The following is a 17,962-nucleotide window of genomic DNA, read 5'->3' on the forward strand; positions in this document are numbered from 1 at the left end:
CAGAGTGCAGCGAGCAGAACTCAGACGAGGAGCCAAACACACTTTTGTGCCTTGGCCATCAGATACATTCTCATAAATTCTGTTCTAATCCCAACACCTCAGATATGGTCTCTACATATCCCAGACTGACCTGGAACTTGCAATCCTCCTGCCTCAGCCACCTGAGCACTAGATTACCACACTGCAGCTTCATTCTCCTGCTTCAGAATAACTGGGGTCTAAGAGATGGTTTAGAGGTTAAACCATCCTAAACATCCTGGTCTTGCGAAGGACTCGAGTGTGGACACCAGCACCCATGCTAGATCCAAACCCAGGCCCAGCTGAGCTTCTGTGTGCACATGTGGAGGTCAGGGAACATCCTCGGGTACTGACCACCCAGGCCCAGCTGAGCTTCTGTGTGCACATGTGGAGGTCAGGGAACAACCTCGGGTACTGACCACCCAGGCCCAGCTGAGCTTCTGTGTGCACGTGTGGAGGTCAGCGAACAACCTCGGGTACTGACCACCCAGGCCCAGCTGAGCTTCTGTGTGCACGTGTGGAGGTCAGGGAACAACCTCGGGTACTGACCACCTTGTTTCTCAGTCAGTCTCTCACTGGCCTGGAATTCACTGAGTAGTCTGGAGGAGCCATGGAGGTCCAGGGTCCTGCCTGTCTGTCTCCTGAGCACTGGGATCACAAGCAAGTCCCATACAGCTGGACTCTTGATCATGAGTAGTGGGTATGGAATTCAGGTCTTCGTGTTTGAAGGGCGACCGCTCTACTGAGTGAGCCACCTTCCCAGGCCCACAGCCTAAGACTTGATTACAAGGTAGATAAGCCACCCCCAGGTGAGGCTTCTAGCTCTGGGAGCTGGCAGTCCTCTGTGCTGGGCCCTCCCGGGCTAGGACATGCCGGGAGCACTGCTGGGTTCTTTCTAATATCAGCTCTTAGAATGGAAGTTCTAAAGGCTATGCCCTGTCCCCCATCCCCGCACTGTAGTCTACTGGGTGAAGGGTGAGAAGATGGCGAGCAAATCCCAGTTCCCAGTGACCTGGTAAGCTGGCACCCTACCACTGGGTCCTGTGCCACTAGGGAATGCACGAAGAGCAGGCGTCAGTGGGGATCAGACACTTCTTGCTAGACGTGATGATGGAGGGTAGATCTGACTGATCTCTCGCTGGGGCAGGCCAAGGCAAATGTTTTTGTCTGCCACTGGGACAGCTAAACTGTGCCAGGTGGGTACAGTCTGGACCGTCCAGAAGCGGACAATGCGGTAGGTAGTTGAGTCCTAGCCACCTGTGTCTGTCAAGTACACCCACCTCCACCAGCCACATCTCCAACCCTCGTTTGCCCTTTTTGAACTGGGTCCTCCCAGCCCTCTCTGGCAGTGTCTCACTGGGCTCTGGATAAGAGCTAGAACACAGGGGCTGACGTCCGGCAGGGAGGGACAGAGTCGTGATCACAACAGCAGGAGGGAACGAAGAGATGGCAAGAGGAAGGAGAAAGGACGGCAGGGCTGGAGCTGGGGGCGCCAGGGTTGGCAGCAGGACACGGGCATTACCTGCTGGAGGCTGCTGCTCCACACACAGTGCTGCCAGCCCCCATCTGCACCCTTGGAGGCCAGGCAGGACGTGCAGTTGGGGAGGAGGTGACAGGGGGTGGGGCAGGGCAGCGGGGGCGAGGACTCCACGGGCATAGGAGACACGTTCAGCAGAGAATGGCTGAAGCAAGTCCAGTCATAAGTGGGCTGCACCGACAGGATCCGGCGAGTCTCCCCTGGGGGGGGGGGGCACAGGGTAGTAACCAGCCTGGATCCCAGAGCCTCCTCCTTCAAGGAGTCTCAACATCACCCTTCTTCTCCAGCCCCAGGGTGTAAGCCCTGCTCTCTCAGACTTGGAAGTCCAGTCCCCAGCCTTCCTCCCTCGGACCCCAGCTTTCCTCTGAGACTCAGAGGTCCAGGCCTCTAACCCCTCTAGACCCCAGGACCACAGACGCACCTGTCCTCTTGAACTGCCGTGTCCACATGCACTTGCCTTCCCGTGTGCACTGCTCACAGTCAGCGGCCCCGCACGCAGCCTCCGAGCAGTTCCCTGCCCAGAAGACCTCTCGCTGGTTGATTCGGCAGTCATTCTCTGAGGTGCAGGACCCATTACGTCCAATGCAGGCACCCTCTGGGCAATTGGTGCACCACTTACAGCGAGGAGTGGATGCCTGGTGGGGGAATGGGTGTGGTGGGCTCTGCGGGGCTCAGCATCCCTTCTGACATAGTTCTTCCCACCCAAAGCCCACAGTGGAGACCAGTTCCCCTGCCCCTCTACCCACCACGCACCTCTCCATCTCCAGGCTGCAGGGTCCGAGGATGGCGGGCCAGGCACTCGCTGCAGGTCCGCAGCCTCCGACATTCCTCAGGCGAGCGAGGCATTGGGGAACAAGGAGGCACCCCACAGCCTAACCTAAAGGGCACGAGGCTGACTCACTCACATGCTTTGTCTGTGGAACACGGTCCTGCAGAATCCTCCCGACACCATGTCCTAAGCTGCACCTCAGGGTCCTGATCATACATGAGCCCATGTCCACCCGACACTGGAGCCTGAGACATTACCAACTGTCCCCTGTTCCCTATCCCGACCCAAAACAGTGTGCTTCCTCTCACACAGTCAGATCAGGTCTTCCTGTGCCACCTCCCCGTGCCTCTCAGCCCTCCCTGCTCAGGCCTCCAACTTAAGCTTTCCATCCACCCCTCACTCCCACCCACATCACAGTTCCACAATTCCTCAGAATGGTTCTTAGCATTATCCAGATTTTAGAAAAACAACTGGAACTCCTGCTATGACGCAGGCCCGTGGGTGGGTGGGTCAGCATCCATAATCAGATCCATTAGCAGTACTGCAGGATGCATGGTGATATGCTCAGCAGGCTTCTATCCTAGCCACAGAGCAGACAAATGAGTTAATCAAGGAACTGCTTGGCCTCCAGTCTGGATCCCTGAACTGCAGCAGAGGAGACTGTCCAGATGGTCAGAGCTGGGTCTCAGCAGGTACTGGAAGCCTTTTCTGAGCTTCCAGTCTCAATGCCTGCCAGTAAAGATGATATTGCAAACACCCTGGGGACAGCACTGCCTTCAATCCTCGCTAGTCTAAATTATACTGGTCATTTACAACTGAGTTCTGACCCAGCTCCTCCAGAAGGAAAGACCTTGGGGTACAAGCAGGGCTCATACTGACCAAGCTCCTCCAGAAAGGGAGACCTTGGGGTACAAGCAGGGCTCATACTGGAGCAATTCCCAACCACCTCTACCCTGCACGATCACTCACTTCCCCAGGTGTGGGCCAGAACCAGTTAGTCGAACTTCAAGGCCTCCCACAAGTCCAGTCCACCTCCTAAAGCTCTCAGAGGACACCAGTATGTCCTGTGCAACAAACTGCCAGTCACTATGGTTACCTGTGTGCCTGGTCCCCAGAGAGGCAAGCACCATGGCACCAGCTACAGGCCCCAGACTGGTTGCAAGCTTCAGGTGAAGGCAGTAGCCGGCAGGGGTCAGGGGGCAAGGTCAACGCCAGCAGGCGACCCAAGGCCACTCCCCCAAATCCTCCAGAGAGGTATAGGCGGCTACCCACTGCGGCTACTGCATGGGCCACCGACTCCTCCATCGGGGATCCCACAAAGGCTGGACCTGAAGAAAGACGGGGTGTTCAGAGACAGGCAGAGAGCAAGAGACACAAAGAAGAGACCCATCGAAAGACTGGTCAGAAGGGACATCCAAAGAAGATAGTGAGAGCGGGCAGACACACAGGAGGACTGCAGAATCAGACAGCAAAGAGAGGAACAGAAAGGTAGACAAACAGAAAAAAGAACATGAGGAGAGGAACAAGGACAGAGGTGGGGGCTGGAAAGAGAACTCGGCAGTTAAGAACATTTGTTGCGCCTGGAGGGGACCTAGGTCTGGTTCCCAGCTCCCACATGGTGGCTCAAAACCATCTGTAAGTCTGATCCCAGGGGATCTGGTGCATCTTTGCAACCTCTGTGGGCACTGGCACACATGTGGTGCATATACATACATACAGACAAATACACATACATGTAAAATAAAATAGCTAAAGATCTTAAAAAAAGAAAACAAAAGAACAGCAGTGGGCTGGGTATGTGGCTGAGCGACACAGTCCTGGCCAAACAGGCACAAGGCATGGGCTCAACCTATAGCACTGTAAAAACAAACAAGCAAAGAAAGATTTTGGAGCCAGATAGAGGTGGTAGTCACACAGCACTAAAAGCTATGTGACAGTAAAAGCTCTAAATGCCACCAGAATAATAATTTATTTGTATGTGAGTGTGTATGTATGTGTGTGTGCATGCATGCGTGCGCTTGTACACTGCTAGGAACTGAAGCCAATGCCAAGCAAGCACTCTGCCACTTGGCTACACACCAAGCTCTATTGACCATTTTAAATGGTTTAAATTTCATATTACATAAATTAATATCTGGGTTTTTTTAATCCAAGATAGAATGAATCTTAGAAAGGTTGATTCAGAGTAAAAGGAAATTAGAGAGGGCGAGAATGGAAAAAGGGAAGGCGAAAACACAGAGAACATAGGTTCTAGAAACGTAAGCCGCTACACAGTACACAAAGAAATGAAAACGTTAGAGAGGGTCTGAGGTCATGATTTAGCAACAGAGCTCACGTTGGACATTCATCAGTGAGGGCGGGAGGTGTGGCTCAGCAATAGAACCCCTATCTCAAAAATACCAGTGAGGGGCTGGGGGTGTGGCTCAGTGGTGGGGCATTTATCCAAAATCCTGCCTATATGGCCAAGGAGACAAGATGTGAGAGGACAGGGCCCTGTCGATGTTGGTGAGAACAGAGTTGGATGCGGGAGGACAGGCCCGTCGATGTTGGTGAGAACAGAGTTGGATGCGGGAGGACAGGACCCGTCGATGTTGGTGAGAACAGAGTTGGATGTGGGAGGACAGGACCCGTCGATGTTGGTGAGAACAGAGTTGGATGTAGGAGGACAGGCCCGTCGATGTTGGTGAGAACAGAGTTGGATGTAGGAGGACAGGCCTGTCCATGTTGGTGAGAACAGAGTTGGACGTGATGCACAGCACATTCCTATGCTCCTTGGGGAGAGGGAAGCAGATGGGGAGAATGAAGCCAGGTTTACAAGGAGCAGTATGGGTTGTGGAGTTTCTAGGGCTAGGAGCTGGGGGGTGGGGGTGTGGCTCAGGGATAGAGTGCTTGCCTAGAATCCACCAATGAGGGGTGGGGACATGGCTCAGTCCTAGAGCACTTGCCTAAAATCTACCAGTGATAGACCTTGTACGTGCAAGGTCTGAGTGTCAACATTTTGCTTATTACAAAAAACAAATTCCTTTCCGGTTCTAAGCTATCTAGACGTCCCCCAACTTGTATTCTTCCACTAACATATAATTACTGCACTCTGGGTATTAAAAATATAATAGTAAGTAAATAAACAGCACTGAGGTTTTGTCTGTTTATTTCGGAAGGTTTTTTTTTTGAGCTTCAAAAAAGTAAAATTTAGGGGCTGGAGAGATGGCTCAGAGGTTAAGAGCACTGACTGCTCTTCCAGAGGTCCTGAGTTCAATTCCCAGCAACCACATGGTGGCTTACAGCCATCTATAATGAGACCTGGCGCCCCCTTCTGGCTTGCAGGCACACGCGGAAGGAATGTAATATACACATAATATAATAAATAAATATTTAAAAAAAAAAAAGTAAAATTTATTCTATAGTACATTCTGCATTTCAACATATTTAAACTTCCAATTTTTAAAAGATTATTGTGTATGAATGTGTGTGAGTGTGGGCGTGTGTGTATGTGTGTGATTGGGAGTGTGTGTGTGAATGTATAAGTGTGTGTATGAGTGTATGAATTGTGAGTGTGTATGTGTGAGTATGTGGGGGGGGTGTATGAATGTGCATGTATGTGTGTGTGAGTGTGTGAATGTGAGTGTGTATGTGTGTGTGTGTATATAAGTGTGTCCATTCTCTCAGGTGTCCTTTGAGGCAGGGTCTCTCCCTGAACTTTGAACCTGAGTTTCCCTCCTGCTTGCTTTGGAGCTGAGGTTAACAAGCATGTGTGTGACACTCAACTTGCTATGTGGGTGCTGAGATCTGAACTCTAGTCTTTATGGATACACAGAAAGCATTCGTAGCTGCTAAGCCATCTCTCCAGTCCCTAGAATATCCATTATTTAAGCCTACTCCTAAGCTGTGAACAGAAAACCTAGAAGCCCAGCACTCGGGAGGCAGAGGCAGGCGGATCTCTGTGAGTTCGAGACCAGCCTGGTCTACAAGAGCTAGTTCCAGGACAGGCTCCAAAACCACAGAGAAACCCTGTCTCGAAAAACAAAAAACAAAAAAAAAAAAAAAAAAAAAAAAAAACAGAAAACCTAGAAGGATACTTGGCTGTGGGACAATGGTCTTATACTCTGTAAAGACTTGTCACTTGTATTGGTGAAACAAAATGCCAGTAGCCAGGCAAGAAGTATAGGCGGGGCAACCAGAACAGGAGAACTCTGGGAAGAAGAAAGCCTCAGTCTGCAGCCGTCACCCAGACCAGGAGGAAGCAAGAGGAGAATGCCTCACTGATAAAACGTACCAAGCCACATGGCTAGCACAGACAAGAATTATGGGCCAATGTAAGTTGTAAGAGTTTTTGTTTTGTTTGTTTGTTTTCGAGACAGGGTTTCTCTGTAGTTTTGGAGCCTGTCCTGGAACTAGCTCTTGTAGCCCAGACTGGTCTCGAACTCACAGAGATCCTCCTGCCTCTGCCTCCCCAGTGCTGGGATTAAAGGCGTGCACCACCACAGCCCAGCGTAAGAGTTAATTAATAAGAAAGCCTGAGCTAACAGGCCAACCAGTTTATAATTAACGCAGGCCTCTGTGTGTTTCTTTGGGACTGAATGACTGCAGGACCAGGCAGGACAGAAATCTCAGTCAACAGATACTTTCCACTGAAAACTGTGGTTGTTGCTAAGAGCTTTTGTTTTTCTTCCTATTTTATAAATTATGTACAATGATTACTATTACTTTTCCAACCAGAATAAAAAAAAATATTTCTGTGGTGGCTCACACCTTTAATCCCAGCACTCAGGATTGAGATAGGTGGATCTCTGTGAGTTCAAGGCCAGGCTGGCCTACAGAGTGAGTCCAGGTCAGCCAAACTGACATAGTAGGACTATGTGTCAAAATAACAAAACATTAAATAAACAAAACAAACCATTCTAAGAAAAAAAGAAAGAATCCATGACATGGCTCAGTGGTGAAAAGTATTCACCAGCCACCAAGCCTGATGACCTGAGTTCAATTCTCAGGTCCCACATGTGAAAGGAGAGAACCAACTCCTTCAAGTTACCTCTAACCACCACACGTGTGCTACATGTGCACATAAACACACACACATATGGGCTGGAGAGATGGCTCAGTGGTTAAGAGCATTGCCTGCTCTTCCAAAGGTCCTGAGTTCAATTCCCGGAAACCACATGATGGCTCACAACCATCTGTAAAGAGGTCTGGTGCCCTCTTCTGGCCTGCAAACATGCACACAGAGAGAATATTGTATACATAATAAATAAATATTAAAAAAAACACACACATACATACATACAAACATACATAAGATAGTAACTCTGTGATCTCTAGATATATGGAGGGAAGAAGACTTTGCTGATGGATGCTAAGAGGCCTGAGTGACTCCCCAGACCATGGACAGGGCTCCACATGGATGTCTCCCAGCCTCCTGGGGATAGCAACAGGGACTCACGTGTGAGGTCAGGCAGGAGCCAGGTGTTGCAGTTGACCTGGTAGAGCAGAACATCACTGCTGAATTCATCAGGGTCTGAGCGCCCCCCAAGGACCACCATGGTGTCTCCTAACAGAGCTGAAGCATGGAAAAGCCGGGGACGGGGCTGTTGGGAGACATATATAGGACAGGCCTGTCAGGGTCCCACCCTTGGCTCCATATGCTCCTTCCCAACCTACCTGCCACCCATAAATGTCCCTCCTGCCTCAACCTCTGTCTTCACCTTCTTCTAAAGGAAAATTCTGGAGTACCATCCTTGGGCCCCACAACCTACTCTGTTTTCTCTAAACTTGGTCTCTATCCCCTCTGCCCCAGAGGGGCTTAGGGACATGTGTACATCACATGTAACTGTCCCTACCAGCACTGACAGGTTCCTGCTCCCCCACACCGGGCTCCGTAGACTTATAAGGCAGAGGTTACAGGATACCATAGATGGGGGGCTGAAGAAGGGGAGGGGATCTGTCAGGGTGGTGCTGGGGCAGAAACCATGCCTCTGATTTCCTGGCCAAGGATTCTTGCCATTATCATAGTTCGGCACAGGGGACTGAAAGGAAGGAACAGGAGGCAGGAATCTGGGTGGGGAAAGCCAGTGCTTGGGGAACCTCCCTTCTGTGGCTATAGCCAGCTGTCCTAACCTTTGCCCCCTGAGAAGGTGCAAGCAAGCTCCAGGTGCGGTCAGGACAATGCAGAGAGTAGAGCTCCGGGGAAGGCGCTGCCAGTTCCACATGGAAGCGGAAACCTCCAAACACATAGAGGGAGTCAGTGGCCTCGTGGTAGACTGCAGAATGACCATAGAGACCTGGAGGGGCAGAAGGACCACAGAGATGGCAGGGAAGGAATGGCTGGCAGCCAGGAATGTCCCCTGATCCCTTCCTGAATGGCCCTGTGGCCAGAGACTTGGGGAGACCTTCATTCTTTCCCTCTCCTTAGGGTCTAGGAGACAGCCCTAGGAAGGATAGCCAATGGTTGGGAAGATGTCACACGGCAGGAGAAGGGAGGCAGGGTGGCAGAATGTCTGACAGGTGGTGGTCAAGGCTGCAGGAGACACAGGGGAGAGGACAGAAAGGAAAAAAGAGCCCCTGAGAGTTGCAGATCTTAGGACCTGGGGAAGGAGATGGCAGCCAAGCTAAGGGAGGTAAGCAGAGAAACTGAACACGCCAAAGTTGTGTCCCTGGAAAGCTACCTGGAGCCAAAAGACAGCAACGAGTTTTTTGGGTTTTGGCTTTTTGTTTTTTTAAATACAATGAGCCGTGACCAGAATGTGGGAGGAGACCAGAAGCTTAAGTACAGTCCAGACAGTTTCCATGGCAGCCCCACCTGTTGGAGGTGTCCCACTCTGGGCTCCAGATACCCAGGTGCCAGTTGCCAGCTGGTACTCCAACAACTGCTGGTTGAAGCCATTTTCGGGAGAGTAGCCACCCACCAAGAGCAGAGAAAGGCCTCGACGGGCGGTAAGGGTGTGACCAGCAACAGCCGGCAATTCCATGTTCTGAGGAGCCTGTAAGATAGAGGACTATAGTGTTACCCAAAGGGGTGGAGGAAGACTCGCTTTACGGAGACATAAGATCAGCCCCAGCTAAGGAGTAGAACTCCACAGGACTGTGCAGACCCTGGCCTGCCAGGGCCCAGGTAGCTTCTGCCCACTCCATACCCACTTCTCCAGGCATAACCAAAAGTCCATAATTACTCCTCTGTTCTCTCTGTAGTTGGGTGGAACTACAGCCCATAGGCCAACCGGAGTGTCCCAGGCCCTTGTCCAGGGATCAGCTTGTAACTACAAATATTTAACCTAGGTTAACCAGTAAATTCAATTTCACAACTCCCTACCCTACCGTGGTGCTAGGGATTGATCCCAGGACCTGGTGTAAGCTAAACAAAGGAACTACCACTGAGCCACACCCCAGCCCCTCACTGGGGGATTCTAGGCAGGGCTCTACCACTGAGCCACACCTCCAGCCCCTCACTGGGGTATTCTAGGCAGGGGCTCTACCACTGAGATAGATACACTCCCACGCCTCACTGGGGGATTCTAGACAGGGGCTCTACCACTAAGATACACTCCCAGACACTATTCCCACACTTCTGTTGAAACCCTGAGGACAGATCCCTCTGGTAATGAAACTCAAAGGAACTGTTGGACCTATTGTGAGGACAGGGTTAGGGTGGAGACAGAGGCTTACCTTCTCCTGTCTCCACTGCAGGGTAGTGAGGTTAAGGACCCAGAAGTCACGAGTAACACCCCCAGCTGTGAGGCCCCCCAGTAGATACATGGCACCACGGCCAGCAGGCACGTAGGCAGCTGCATGGAAGGAGCGGGGTGACGGGCCTGGGCCCCCGTCCTCAGCTCCTTGCAGCATCTGTGTCCACCTGCGCTCACTGACTGAATACCTGGAGCCAAGATCAGAACATGTTTTTCTAAGCAGTCACACTCCCCACATCCTTAAAGATGTCCTAGCACCCCTTTGGGCCGATCCCCTGGTACCCACAGTCAGGTGAGTTTCCTATAACAAGTGTCCCCACCACCTTTGAGGTGTCCCTCACCCAAGAGGTTTTCCTGCAATCACTAGGGTGAGCCAGTTAACAGACATCTGAGCTGTCCTTACCTGTACAGGTTTCCCAGCAGGCCCTGGGGCAGACCTAGGCCCCCAAACATCCACAAGGTGGCATCAGGTCCCTCTACCATAGTGTGTCCCAGGCGGTGGAGGAAGCGGCTAGCAGTGTCCTGGAGTGGGAATGAGGATGCTGGAGGTCAGGTCAGGGTCATGACAAAGTGCCAGCCCTAGGTGGAGGGTTTACGGGCACTCCCAAGAAGAGAGGTGGAAGACTGACCCACAGGACAAAATGTTGCTCTAACTCACAGCTGAGAGGCGGCTGTCCATGAGCGTCTCCCAGACCAACTGTCCACCATCCAGCTTTGTGGCACAGTCTGGGCCCCCAAAGCCCTCAGCACAGATGCATACGCCTAGGCTCTGGGGACAGCAGAAAGAAGCTCAGAGGAGCCCTGAACATCACTCCACCCCACCTGGCAGTTCCCATTCCACCTGTCCCACCTGTACCTGGTTACAGATTCCTGCCCCGGTGTGGGCATTGCAGTTCTCAGGACACAGAGCCATGCGGCAGTGAGGGCCAGCCCAGCCCTGGGGACAGCGGCAGAGCCCAGCACCTGCAGCCCCATCCTGGGGCACACATTCCTGAGGAACAGGGCAGCTGCCAGGACCCCCTGATCCACATCGGGCAGAGCCCACAGAAGCGTTGAAGCCCCAGGACGAGGAGCCATTGGCCTCCCAGTGCAACACAAGTAGCCCTGTGGGAGAAGAGGTGGGGGGCTGGCTGGAGCCCCAGTCTGGGCACTGATGCCATTCTGGCGAACAAGGACCACCGTGAAAACCCGCATTTACACATAGCCCCCCTACCCAGTCTATCAGGTTCCACACACTTTAGGTTTTTGAGTTTTTTTTCCAAGACAGGAGTTCTCTATGTAGTCCTGGCTGTCCTGGAACTCGCTCTGTAGACCAGGCTGGTCTCAAACTCAAGAGAACCACCTGCCTGTGCCGTCAGACTGCTGGGATTAAAGGCACGCACCACCACTGCCCAGCAAGACACTTAAGTTTTGAGTGGGGAGGTTGTCTTTTAGAAAGGTCTTGTGTAGCTAGGGCTGGCCCTGAACTCACTCTGTTGCTGAGGAGAACCTTGAGCTCCTGATCCTCCTGCCTCTTCCTCCCAAGGGCTAGGATTACAGGAGTGCGCCACCACACCTGGCTCTAAATTCCAGCCATTTTCAAATTAAATCTTAGGCTAAGGACCTACCCTATACAGGCCCATGGATTATCCCTGCCACCACACACACACACACACACACACACACACAATCAAAAAATAAAGCCTAGATTTCTATTTAGCCACTGCTTGCTATGTTTCAAGCTGTCACTGAACTTGTGTCTCATCTCCCTGGACACCAGTAGCATCCCCCAATGCCTCCTGGCTGCCTGATGTTCTACCTACCCTCCAGCAGCCCTTGAAATCTTTACAGCAGTGAATCTGCAAACCTCCCACAGTTCCCAGTGCTCTTCAGCAAGAGCAGCTCTCCTGAGACATAGAACTGCAGTGGTGCACACCGGCAATCCCAGCACTCAGGAGCCTCGGGAGTTCAAGGCCATTCTGAGCAACAAAAAGAAAAAGCCAGTCGCTAAGATGTAGCTGGCTCAGGTTGTGGAATGCTTGCCTAGCATGGACACAGGCCTGGGTTCAGTTCTCAGCACCACATAAAACCTGGCAGGGAGGTGCACACCCATTATCCCAACACCAGGGAGATGCAGGAGTTCAAGGTCATCCTCAACTACACTGACCGAGGCTGACCTAGGCTGAGACCAACCCTGACTCAACAAAGGAAGGAATGGAGGAAATGAGAGCAGACACAGTGGCTTACCCCTGTAACAATTCCATTACTAGGGAAGCTGAAGAAACAAGACTGCAATGAGTTTGAGCGACCCTAGCCTTCATAGTGAGACCTTATTTCAAATAAAAACACTTCCTTCCTGGTACGAGGGCCCTAGAGACTCCTCTGAACTCAGGATCTCCTACTGTTGCCATCCTGTACACCCTAGCACTGGCCCCTCCAGCCTGCTCTCAGAGCCTGGCTCCTGCTACTCCTCTGCCTGGAAAAGCTGCCCTCCCATGCCTCTGACCTCGCTTCTAGCCCAATTCCCCTCTTTAAAGAAGCTTTGCCTGGGCCAGGCAGTGGTGGTGCACACCTTTAATCCCAGCACTCTGGGGGGCAGAGGCAAGTGGATCTCAGTGAGTTCAAGGCCAACCTGGCTACAAAAGCTAGTTCCAGGACAGGTTCCAAAGCTACAGAGGAACCCTGTCTCAAAAAAATAAAAATAAAAGAAAGAAAGAAAGAAAGAAAGAAAGAAAGAAAGAAAGAAAGAAAGAAGTTTTGCCTGGCTCCAGCTCCCAAGGTGAGACAGGGCCCATTCCTGCCCACTGCACAGTCAAAGAGGCAGTTTGTCCCCCTCCCCAGTCCATGAGGGAGCACATGTACCCATGTCTGACTCAGGCCAACTCAGTGCGAGAGTCCCTTATGGCCTGGGTTGCACACATGCTACAGCAAACTGGCTCCAATCCACCCTTTTCTCCAGTCCCAACAGCTGAGCTGCTAAAAGCAGCACAGGAGACCAGGTCTTCCTGGGTACTCCCTCTCCCGCGTCTTCATCTCCTAAGTTTCTCCTCCTCTCAGCCAGGTGGCTGCTGAGGGTTGGGCAATTCTTTGATGTGAACACTCTTGTGAACGGTGGCATCTGTGTCTACCTGCCAGATGACAGAAGTATCCCTCACTGTCATTCAAAATGTGTCCAGACATTGTCAAATGTCCCCCAAGGAACACAACTCTGGTTGAGAAGTGCAAGGGTCACCAGCGACAGTGGAAGTGCCTCACAGACAGACCCTACTTGTCCCTTTCTCCAGAACCAGCCTGGCCAGCAAAGTTCTGTTTCTCTCCAGCACAGTCCAGGAGAGAAAGGAGTGCTGTCACCTGCAACCCACGTCAGTCCCTGAGCTGGGACCCAGGTCCTATGCCCAATCAGTGATCGGTGCAGAAGCATGGGATACAAAACCCAGTTTAAAAAGAAAAAAAAATAAAAGCTCAGAACGAGGGTTGAGATGGAGCTGGAGAGAAAACACCTGACTAGAATCCACCAGTGAGAGCTAGAAATGGGGCCCAGAGGGAGAGAATGTGCCTAGCACCCAAGGGACCCTGGCCTGGATTCTGTGCCAACACTGAAGGATGAGGAGATGCCCAAGACAAACCGATCCCACTCCATCAAGCTCCCATACCAGACAAAGCCTGCACCGTGAGGGGTCTGTCCCGCCGCTGGCCACAGAAGGCAGCAATGAGGCTCCGGTCTGACTGCACGACACCAGTGTCCAGGAAGCGTGGGAACCCATCAAAGGCCAGGACGTAGCTCAGCTAAAAAGGTCCAGAAACAAGAGTTATGGATCTGCGTGGAGGCTGGGGGAGTGCAGTAAATGTGCTTCCAATCTCAGCTACACGGGAGGTAAGGCAGACTGTGAGTTCACTGTGAGTCTAGGCTCTACGTTAAGAGTCTACACCAGAGAGAGAACATGAGAAAATGAGAATGGGAGAAAGCCATGTGAATCTAGGGAATGGACTATCTGAACACACAGGGTCGACCATTACGTCTGCAGCACGGAGGCTGCCCCTCCCATCCTGTGTCTAAAGCAGACACAGCTAACAAACCAGACACCCTGGCACCAAACCTCTCCCTCAATACACAGTAGTGGAAGTCACTTCTAATGAACCAGGGCGGGCACAGAGGTGTAAGAACTGACCCTGCTGGTCTGGGAGGAGGTGCTGGAGGATCTGAAGAATGAGAGGCAGGAGCTCAGGAAACAGAAAAGAACTGGGAAATGGGAGGATCTTAGAGCCGAGAACAAAGGGCCAGATGACCCGACAAACAGTTTTAGACATGCAGGATCAAACAAACAAACCAATGATGGGGTCAGGATCTATTTAGGGGGTCCAGATTGGGAAGGGGACATGGTTCTGACTTATAAACTGAACCCTAGTCCCCTCAGTGCTCACAGTGCAGGGGGTGCTGCTGTCTGGAGAGAAGGTTAGAGTGAGTGGGGGACAGAGAGTCCCAGGAGCACAGGGCTGTAGCACTTCTGTGGCTGAGACAACCCACACGCAGTAGGAGAGGCCAGGTCCAGCTCTTGCTGCCCCACCACCTGAAGGCAGCAGTCCCCCAAAGCGGCGGGAGCCCAGAGCCACTGAGGACACATTGGTGAGGAGGGCACGACCCCCACACTCCCGGAAGCAGGATCCGCCAGCTCTGCAGAACAGAGGAGAGACAGTGTCACCACACTCCTGTCTCACCCCATGGAGTCCCTAACCCCTCTCTGCCCAGCCCCATGGGTTCTTGACTTACCGGGGGTCCCCATAATATCCTGGAGAGCAGATCTGACAATGGGCCCCCTCAGTATGGTCCTGGCAGAAGCAGAGACCAGTGAGGTTATCACAGTGGCCACGGCGTGGGTCTCCATGCCCGTTACACTGGCAGGGTCGGCAGCCACCAGAGCCCGTTGCATTGCCAAAACTGCCAGGCCGGCACCGCTCACAATGCTCCCCCCATGTCCAATCTGTGGAGGTCCCAGGAGGTAGGATACAAAGTCAAGAGCAAGGACATGAAGGGGTCCAGACCCCCTCCCAAGCTGCTTCAAAGAGTCAAACAAGGCCTAGGCTAGGGAAGAAACAGCAAGCCTCTAAAGAGGGGAGTGAGGCCAGATCAGAGAGATGGGACAGGAGCAGGGACTATGGCAGGGGTCACAACACAACCTTCAGAGAGACTCGGAGAGGAAGAAGCTGGAGTCCTAAAAAGGAGAGTGGGGTGTTCCTGCAAGGCTGACCATGAGACTCAGACCACGGTGGCTTACCCTGGCACTCATCACAGAAGCCAGGTCCCCGCCTACGGCAGTGGCTGTGGAAGTTGCAGCCACAGTCTCGAGAGCAACGTGGGGCAGGGGGTCCTGGGGCAGGTGTGGGTGGGGGCAGATCAGAGGTCCAACCGAGGTCACACATGCAAGTGAAGTCTGGGGGACCGCTACACACACCGTGGCCACAGTCTTCCAGGCACCTAAAGAATCATGGCGGAGGTGGAGGAGAACTGATGGGTGCAGAGTCCTCAAAGCACCCCACCCTCTCCACCCACTGCAACACTCTCACTAGCAGCTGCTTCTTCCCATGGTCCTGTGCTGTTTAAGTAAACCTGTTTCCAAGACAACCCTATCACACATAGCGATACCTGTCTCCATAGAAACCACATAGCACCACTAGGAAAACTCCCTTCTAACTAGGTCCTCTTCCATCTCCACGGCAATTCTGAAGGTTATGGCCCACAACCCAGGTGCATCCTGTTCCTATGGTAAAAGGTTACCTCGGGCATCCTGCTATTCCACTGAGGTCCTTCTGCAAGGTGAAAACTCCATGCTAACTGGGGATACCAGTTCTACTGAGAGCCCAGTACCATGATGGCTTCCTCCCTCTATCTTGAGCTCCAGCCCTGAGGCAACATTTTTATGGCAACCCACATCTCACTCACGTGCGGTTACAGTGTGTGATGCCATCGCCCTGGTATCCACGCTGGCAGTGACACTCATAGCTGAGAGGCGTGTTCAGGCAGGTCGCCCGTGGGTGACACCTCGCCAGGCCCAGGCGGCATTCATCTACGTCTGGACAGCGGGCATAAGCCCAGCGGGCAGGGAGAGCCACAGGCAGTCCCAGGCCTTCTCCCACCCACAAGGAGCAGTTCCCCCCACCCAGCGGTCCAGAGAAGTCCCCTTGTAGGCACCTGTGGGGTGAGAGATCAGAGGGGGTACAATATAGAAATACGAGACAACAGGGAACAGTGACAGACAGGAAGAGACAGGAAAGAGAGCAGGAAAGCAAAGGAGAAGACACAGATGGCAATAAGGAAATAGGAGGGCAGTTACAGGACAGAGGACGGAAACAGGGCAGAGAAACCAGTCATTAAAAACATTTAGCTGGGAGAGCCAGGAGACCCACCCAACCAGCCAAGTCCCTCACCGTCCCAGAGTGGGGTTGTCTTCATTGCCACACCAACCACATTCGTGGCTCTGCAGACACTCGTGACAAGTCAGGAAGCCACCGCAGCTCCTGCACCGTGGCTCTGAATGCACACTGCAGAGTGACAAGGGCTAGGGGTCAGAGCCCAGGACATTCCCCTGCTGGGAGCTCCACCTCATTAGTCCAACCCTTTAGCGTACCTGTCGTCCCAGCCACGGCAGCCCCCATGTGGGTACCGGGCCAGGTAGGCAGCAAACAGGAAGCAGGTGTGCGTGGACTGGCACCAGGCACACTGGCTAGAGTTGGCCAGGCAGTCCTCACAGGTCAGGCGTCTGCGGGTGAAAGCAGGCCCAGGTCACCGCAGCCCACACCCCCATGCACGCCCGCCCCCTCCCAGTCCTAGCTGGACTCACTGGCTACAGAGTGGGGGGCATTCCTCTGGATTCTTCAGAGCACCTCGACCGCGGCCTCGCCGGCTGCATGCTGCATCCCCTTTGCGGCTGGTGCTCTGATGCCACTCACAGAAGGGGTCCTGGGGTGGGGGGACAAGGTCAGAACTCAGCCATCATCTGCCCAGAATCCAGTGGCCACTCCCTCCTGCCCCTGGTCCACCTGCAACCATCTTCAGCCACAGCCATGAGTCTGTCTACCTAGCCTTCACTTCACCTCTCTGGATAACGGCACTTCTGTCAGGAGTGGGAGGGCAGGTAGATTTAAGGGGGGAAAAAGGCAACCTCAGCCACTAGACCAGGAGCCAACACAAAACCCAACTGGCAGTCCAACATGGTGCCACATGCCAGTAAACCCAGCACTTGGGAGATGGAGGCAAAAGGATCATGAGTTGGAGGCCAACCCACGCTAAATAGCAAGACTGAGTATCAAAAAGAAAAAGGATCAATTTCTAGCCAATGAAACACAGCTCTGCACCGGACTGAATGACCAGGAGAGTCTGGGACCCATGGCCTCCCTGCAGATCACTGGAACAAACTGTCCCTAGAAACGGGCAGCAAAGCAGAGGAAGCTGGATGTCCCCAGCTGGAGCTAGCAGGCCTGACCACTTTCTCCAGGCTGATGACAGTCAAGGGGCAAACATCCACCTCCCCCTGGTGAAGAATGCTCAATGATTTTTCTGACCTCTGCCACGGGGCATACTCCAACTCCCAGGTGCCCATCTCTTCCAGTCCCACCTCCTCTACTCCCTACCATCTGCCCTCACCAAGACCCCTCTACTGTCTGTGTCACCTCTAAGGGAACCTATCCCAGCAGACACCTGGGTGCAAGCATGGCAGTCTCGATGCTCCTCACAGAGTGGACAGAGGGCAGGTACCAGCACCAGCAGGGACTCGCCGGTCCCGTCATCCTCACAGTGGGCCCCTCCCTGGCGCAGGTGACAGGTGGCACTGTTGAGGCACCAGCCGCAGCCCTGATCAGCCAGGCAGCCTAGGCAGGAGGAGTAGGAGGTGCAGGCCGAAGAGCGGTAGGGCTCCAAGAAGAAGAAGGAGATCTCCTGGGGCAGGGCACACAGGAAGGAGTCGGGTTTGGGGTCAACTGGAGGTTGTG

The 17,962-nt window shown here is 53.0% G+C and overlaps 1 protein-coding gene across 1 annotated transcript in view; it reads right to left on the minus strand.

The window, feature by feature from the left end:
• Megf8 (multiple EGF like domains 8) overlaps positions 1 to 17,962 on the minus strand; it is a 47,999-nt gene that overhangs the window by 11,194 nt on the left and 18,843 nt on the right. Inside the window, exons 15-34 of the mRNA XM_075988554.1 lie at positions 17,673 to 17,909; positions 16,816 to 16,934; positions 16,603 to 16,734; positions 16,403 to 16,516; positions 15,918 to 16,166; positions 15,253 to 15,452; positions 14,748 to 14,958; positions 14,402 to 14,651; positions 13,633 to 13,765; positions 10,857 to 11,104; positions 10,659 to 10,769; positions 10,404 to 10,522; positions 9,981 to 10,188; positions 9,118 to 9,298; positions 8,436 to 8,599; positions 7,762 to 7,906; positions 3,421 to 3,652; positions 2,309 to 2,432; positions 1,977 to 2,190; positions 1,541 to 1,755 (exon numbers count right to left, since the gene is read on the minus strand). Coding sequence (XP_075844669.1) covers positions 1,541 to 1,755; positions 1,977 to 2,190; positions 2,309 to 2,432; positions 3,421 to 3,652; positions 7,762 to 7,906; positions 8,436 to 8,599; positions 9,118 to 9,298; positions 9,981 to 10,188; positions 10,404 to 10,522; positions 10,659 to 10,769; positions 10,857 to 11,104; positions 13,633 to 13,765; positions 14,402 to 14,651; positions 14,748 to 14,958; positions 15,253 to 15,452; positions 15,918 to 16,166; positions 16,403 to 16,516; positions 16,603 to 16,734; positions 16,816 to 16,934; positions 17,673 to 17,909 — 3,606 coding nt within the window. The remainder of the gene's footprint in view (positions 1 to 1,540; positions 1,756 to 1,976; positions 2,191 to 2,308; positions 2,433 to 3,420; positions 3,653 to 7,761; positions 7,907 to 8,435; positions 8,600 to 9,117; positions 9,299 to 9,980; positions 10,189 to 10,403; positions 10,523 to 10,658; positions 10,770 to 10,856; positions 11,105 to 13,632; positions 13,766 to 14,401; positions 14,652 to 14,747; positions 14,959 to 15,252; positions 15,453 to 15,917; positions 16,167 to 16,402; positions 16,517 to 16,602; positions 16,735 to 16,815; positions 16,935 to 17,672; positions 17,910 to 17,962) is intronic.

This window comes from Microtus pennsylvanicus, chromosome 1, assembly GCF_037038515.1.
Source record: "Microtus pennsylvanicus isolate mMicPen1 chromosome 1, mMicPen1.hap1, whole genome shotgun sequence".
NCBI classification, from domain to species: Eukaryota; Metazoa; Chordata; class Mammalia; order Rodentia; family Cricetidae; genus Microtus; species Microtus pennsylvanicus.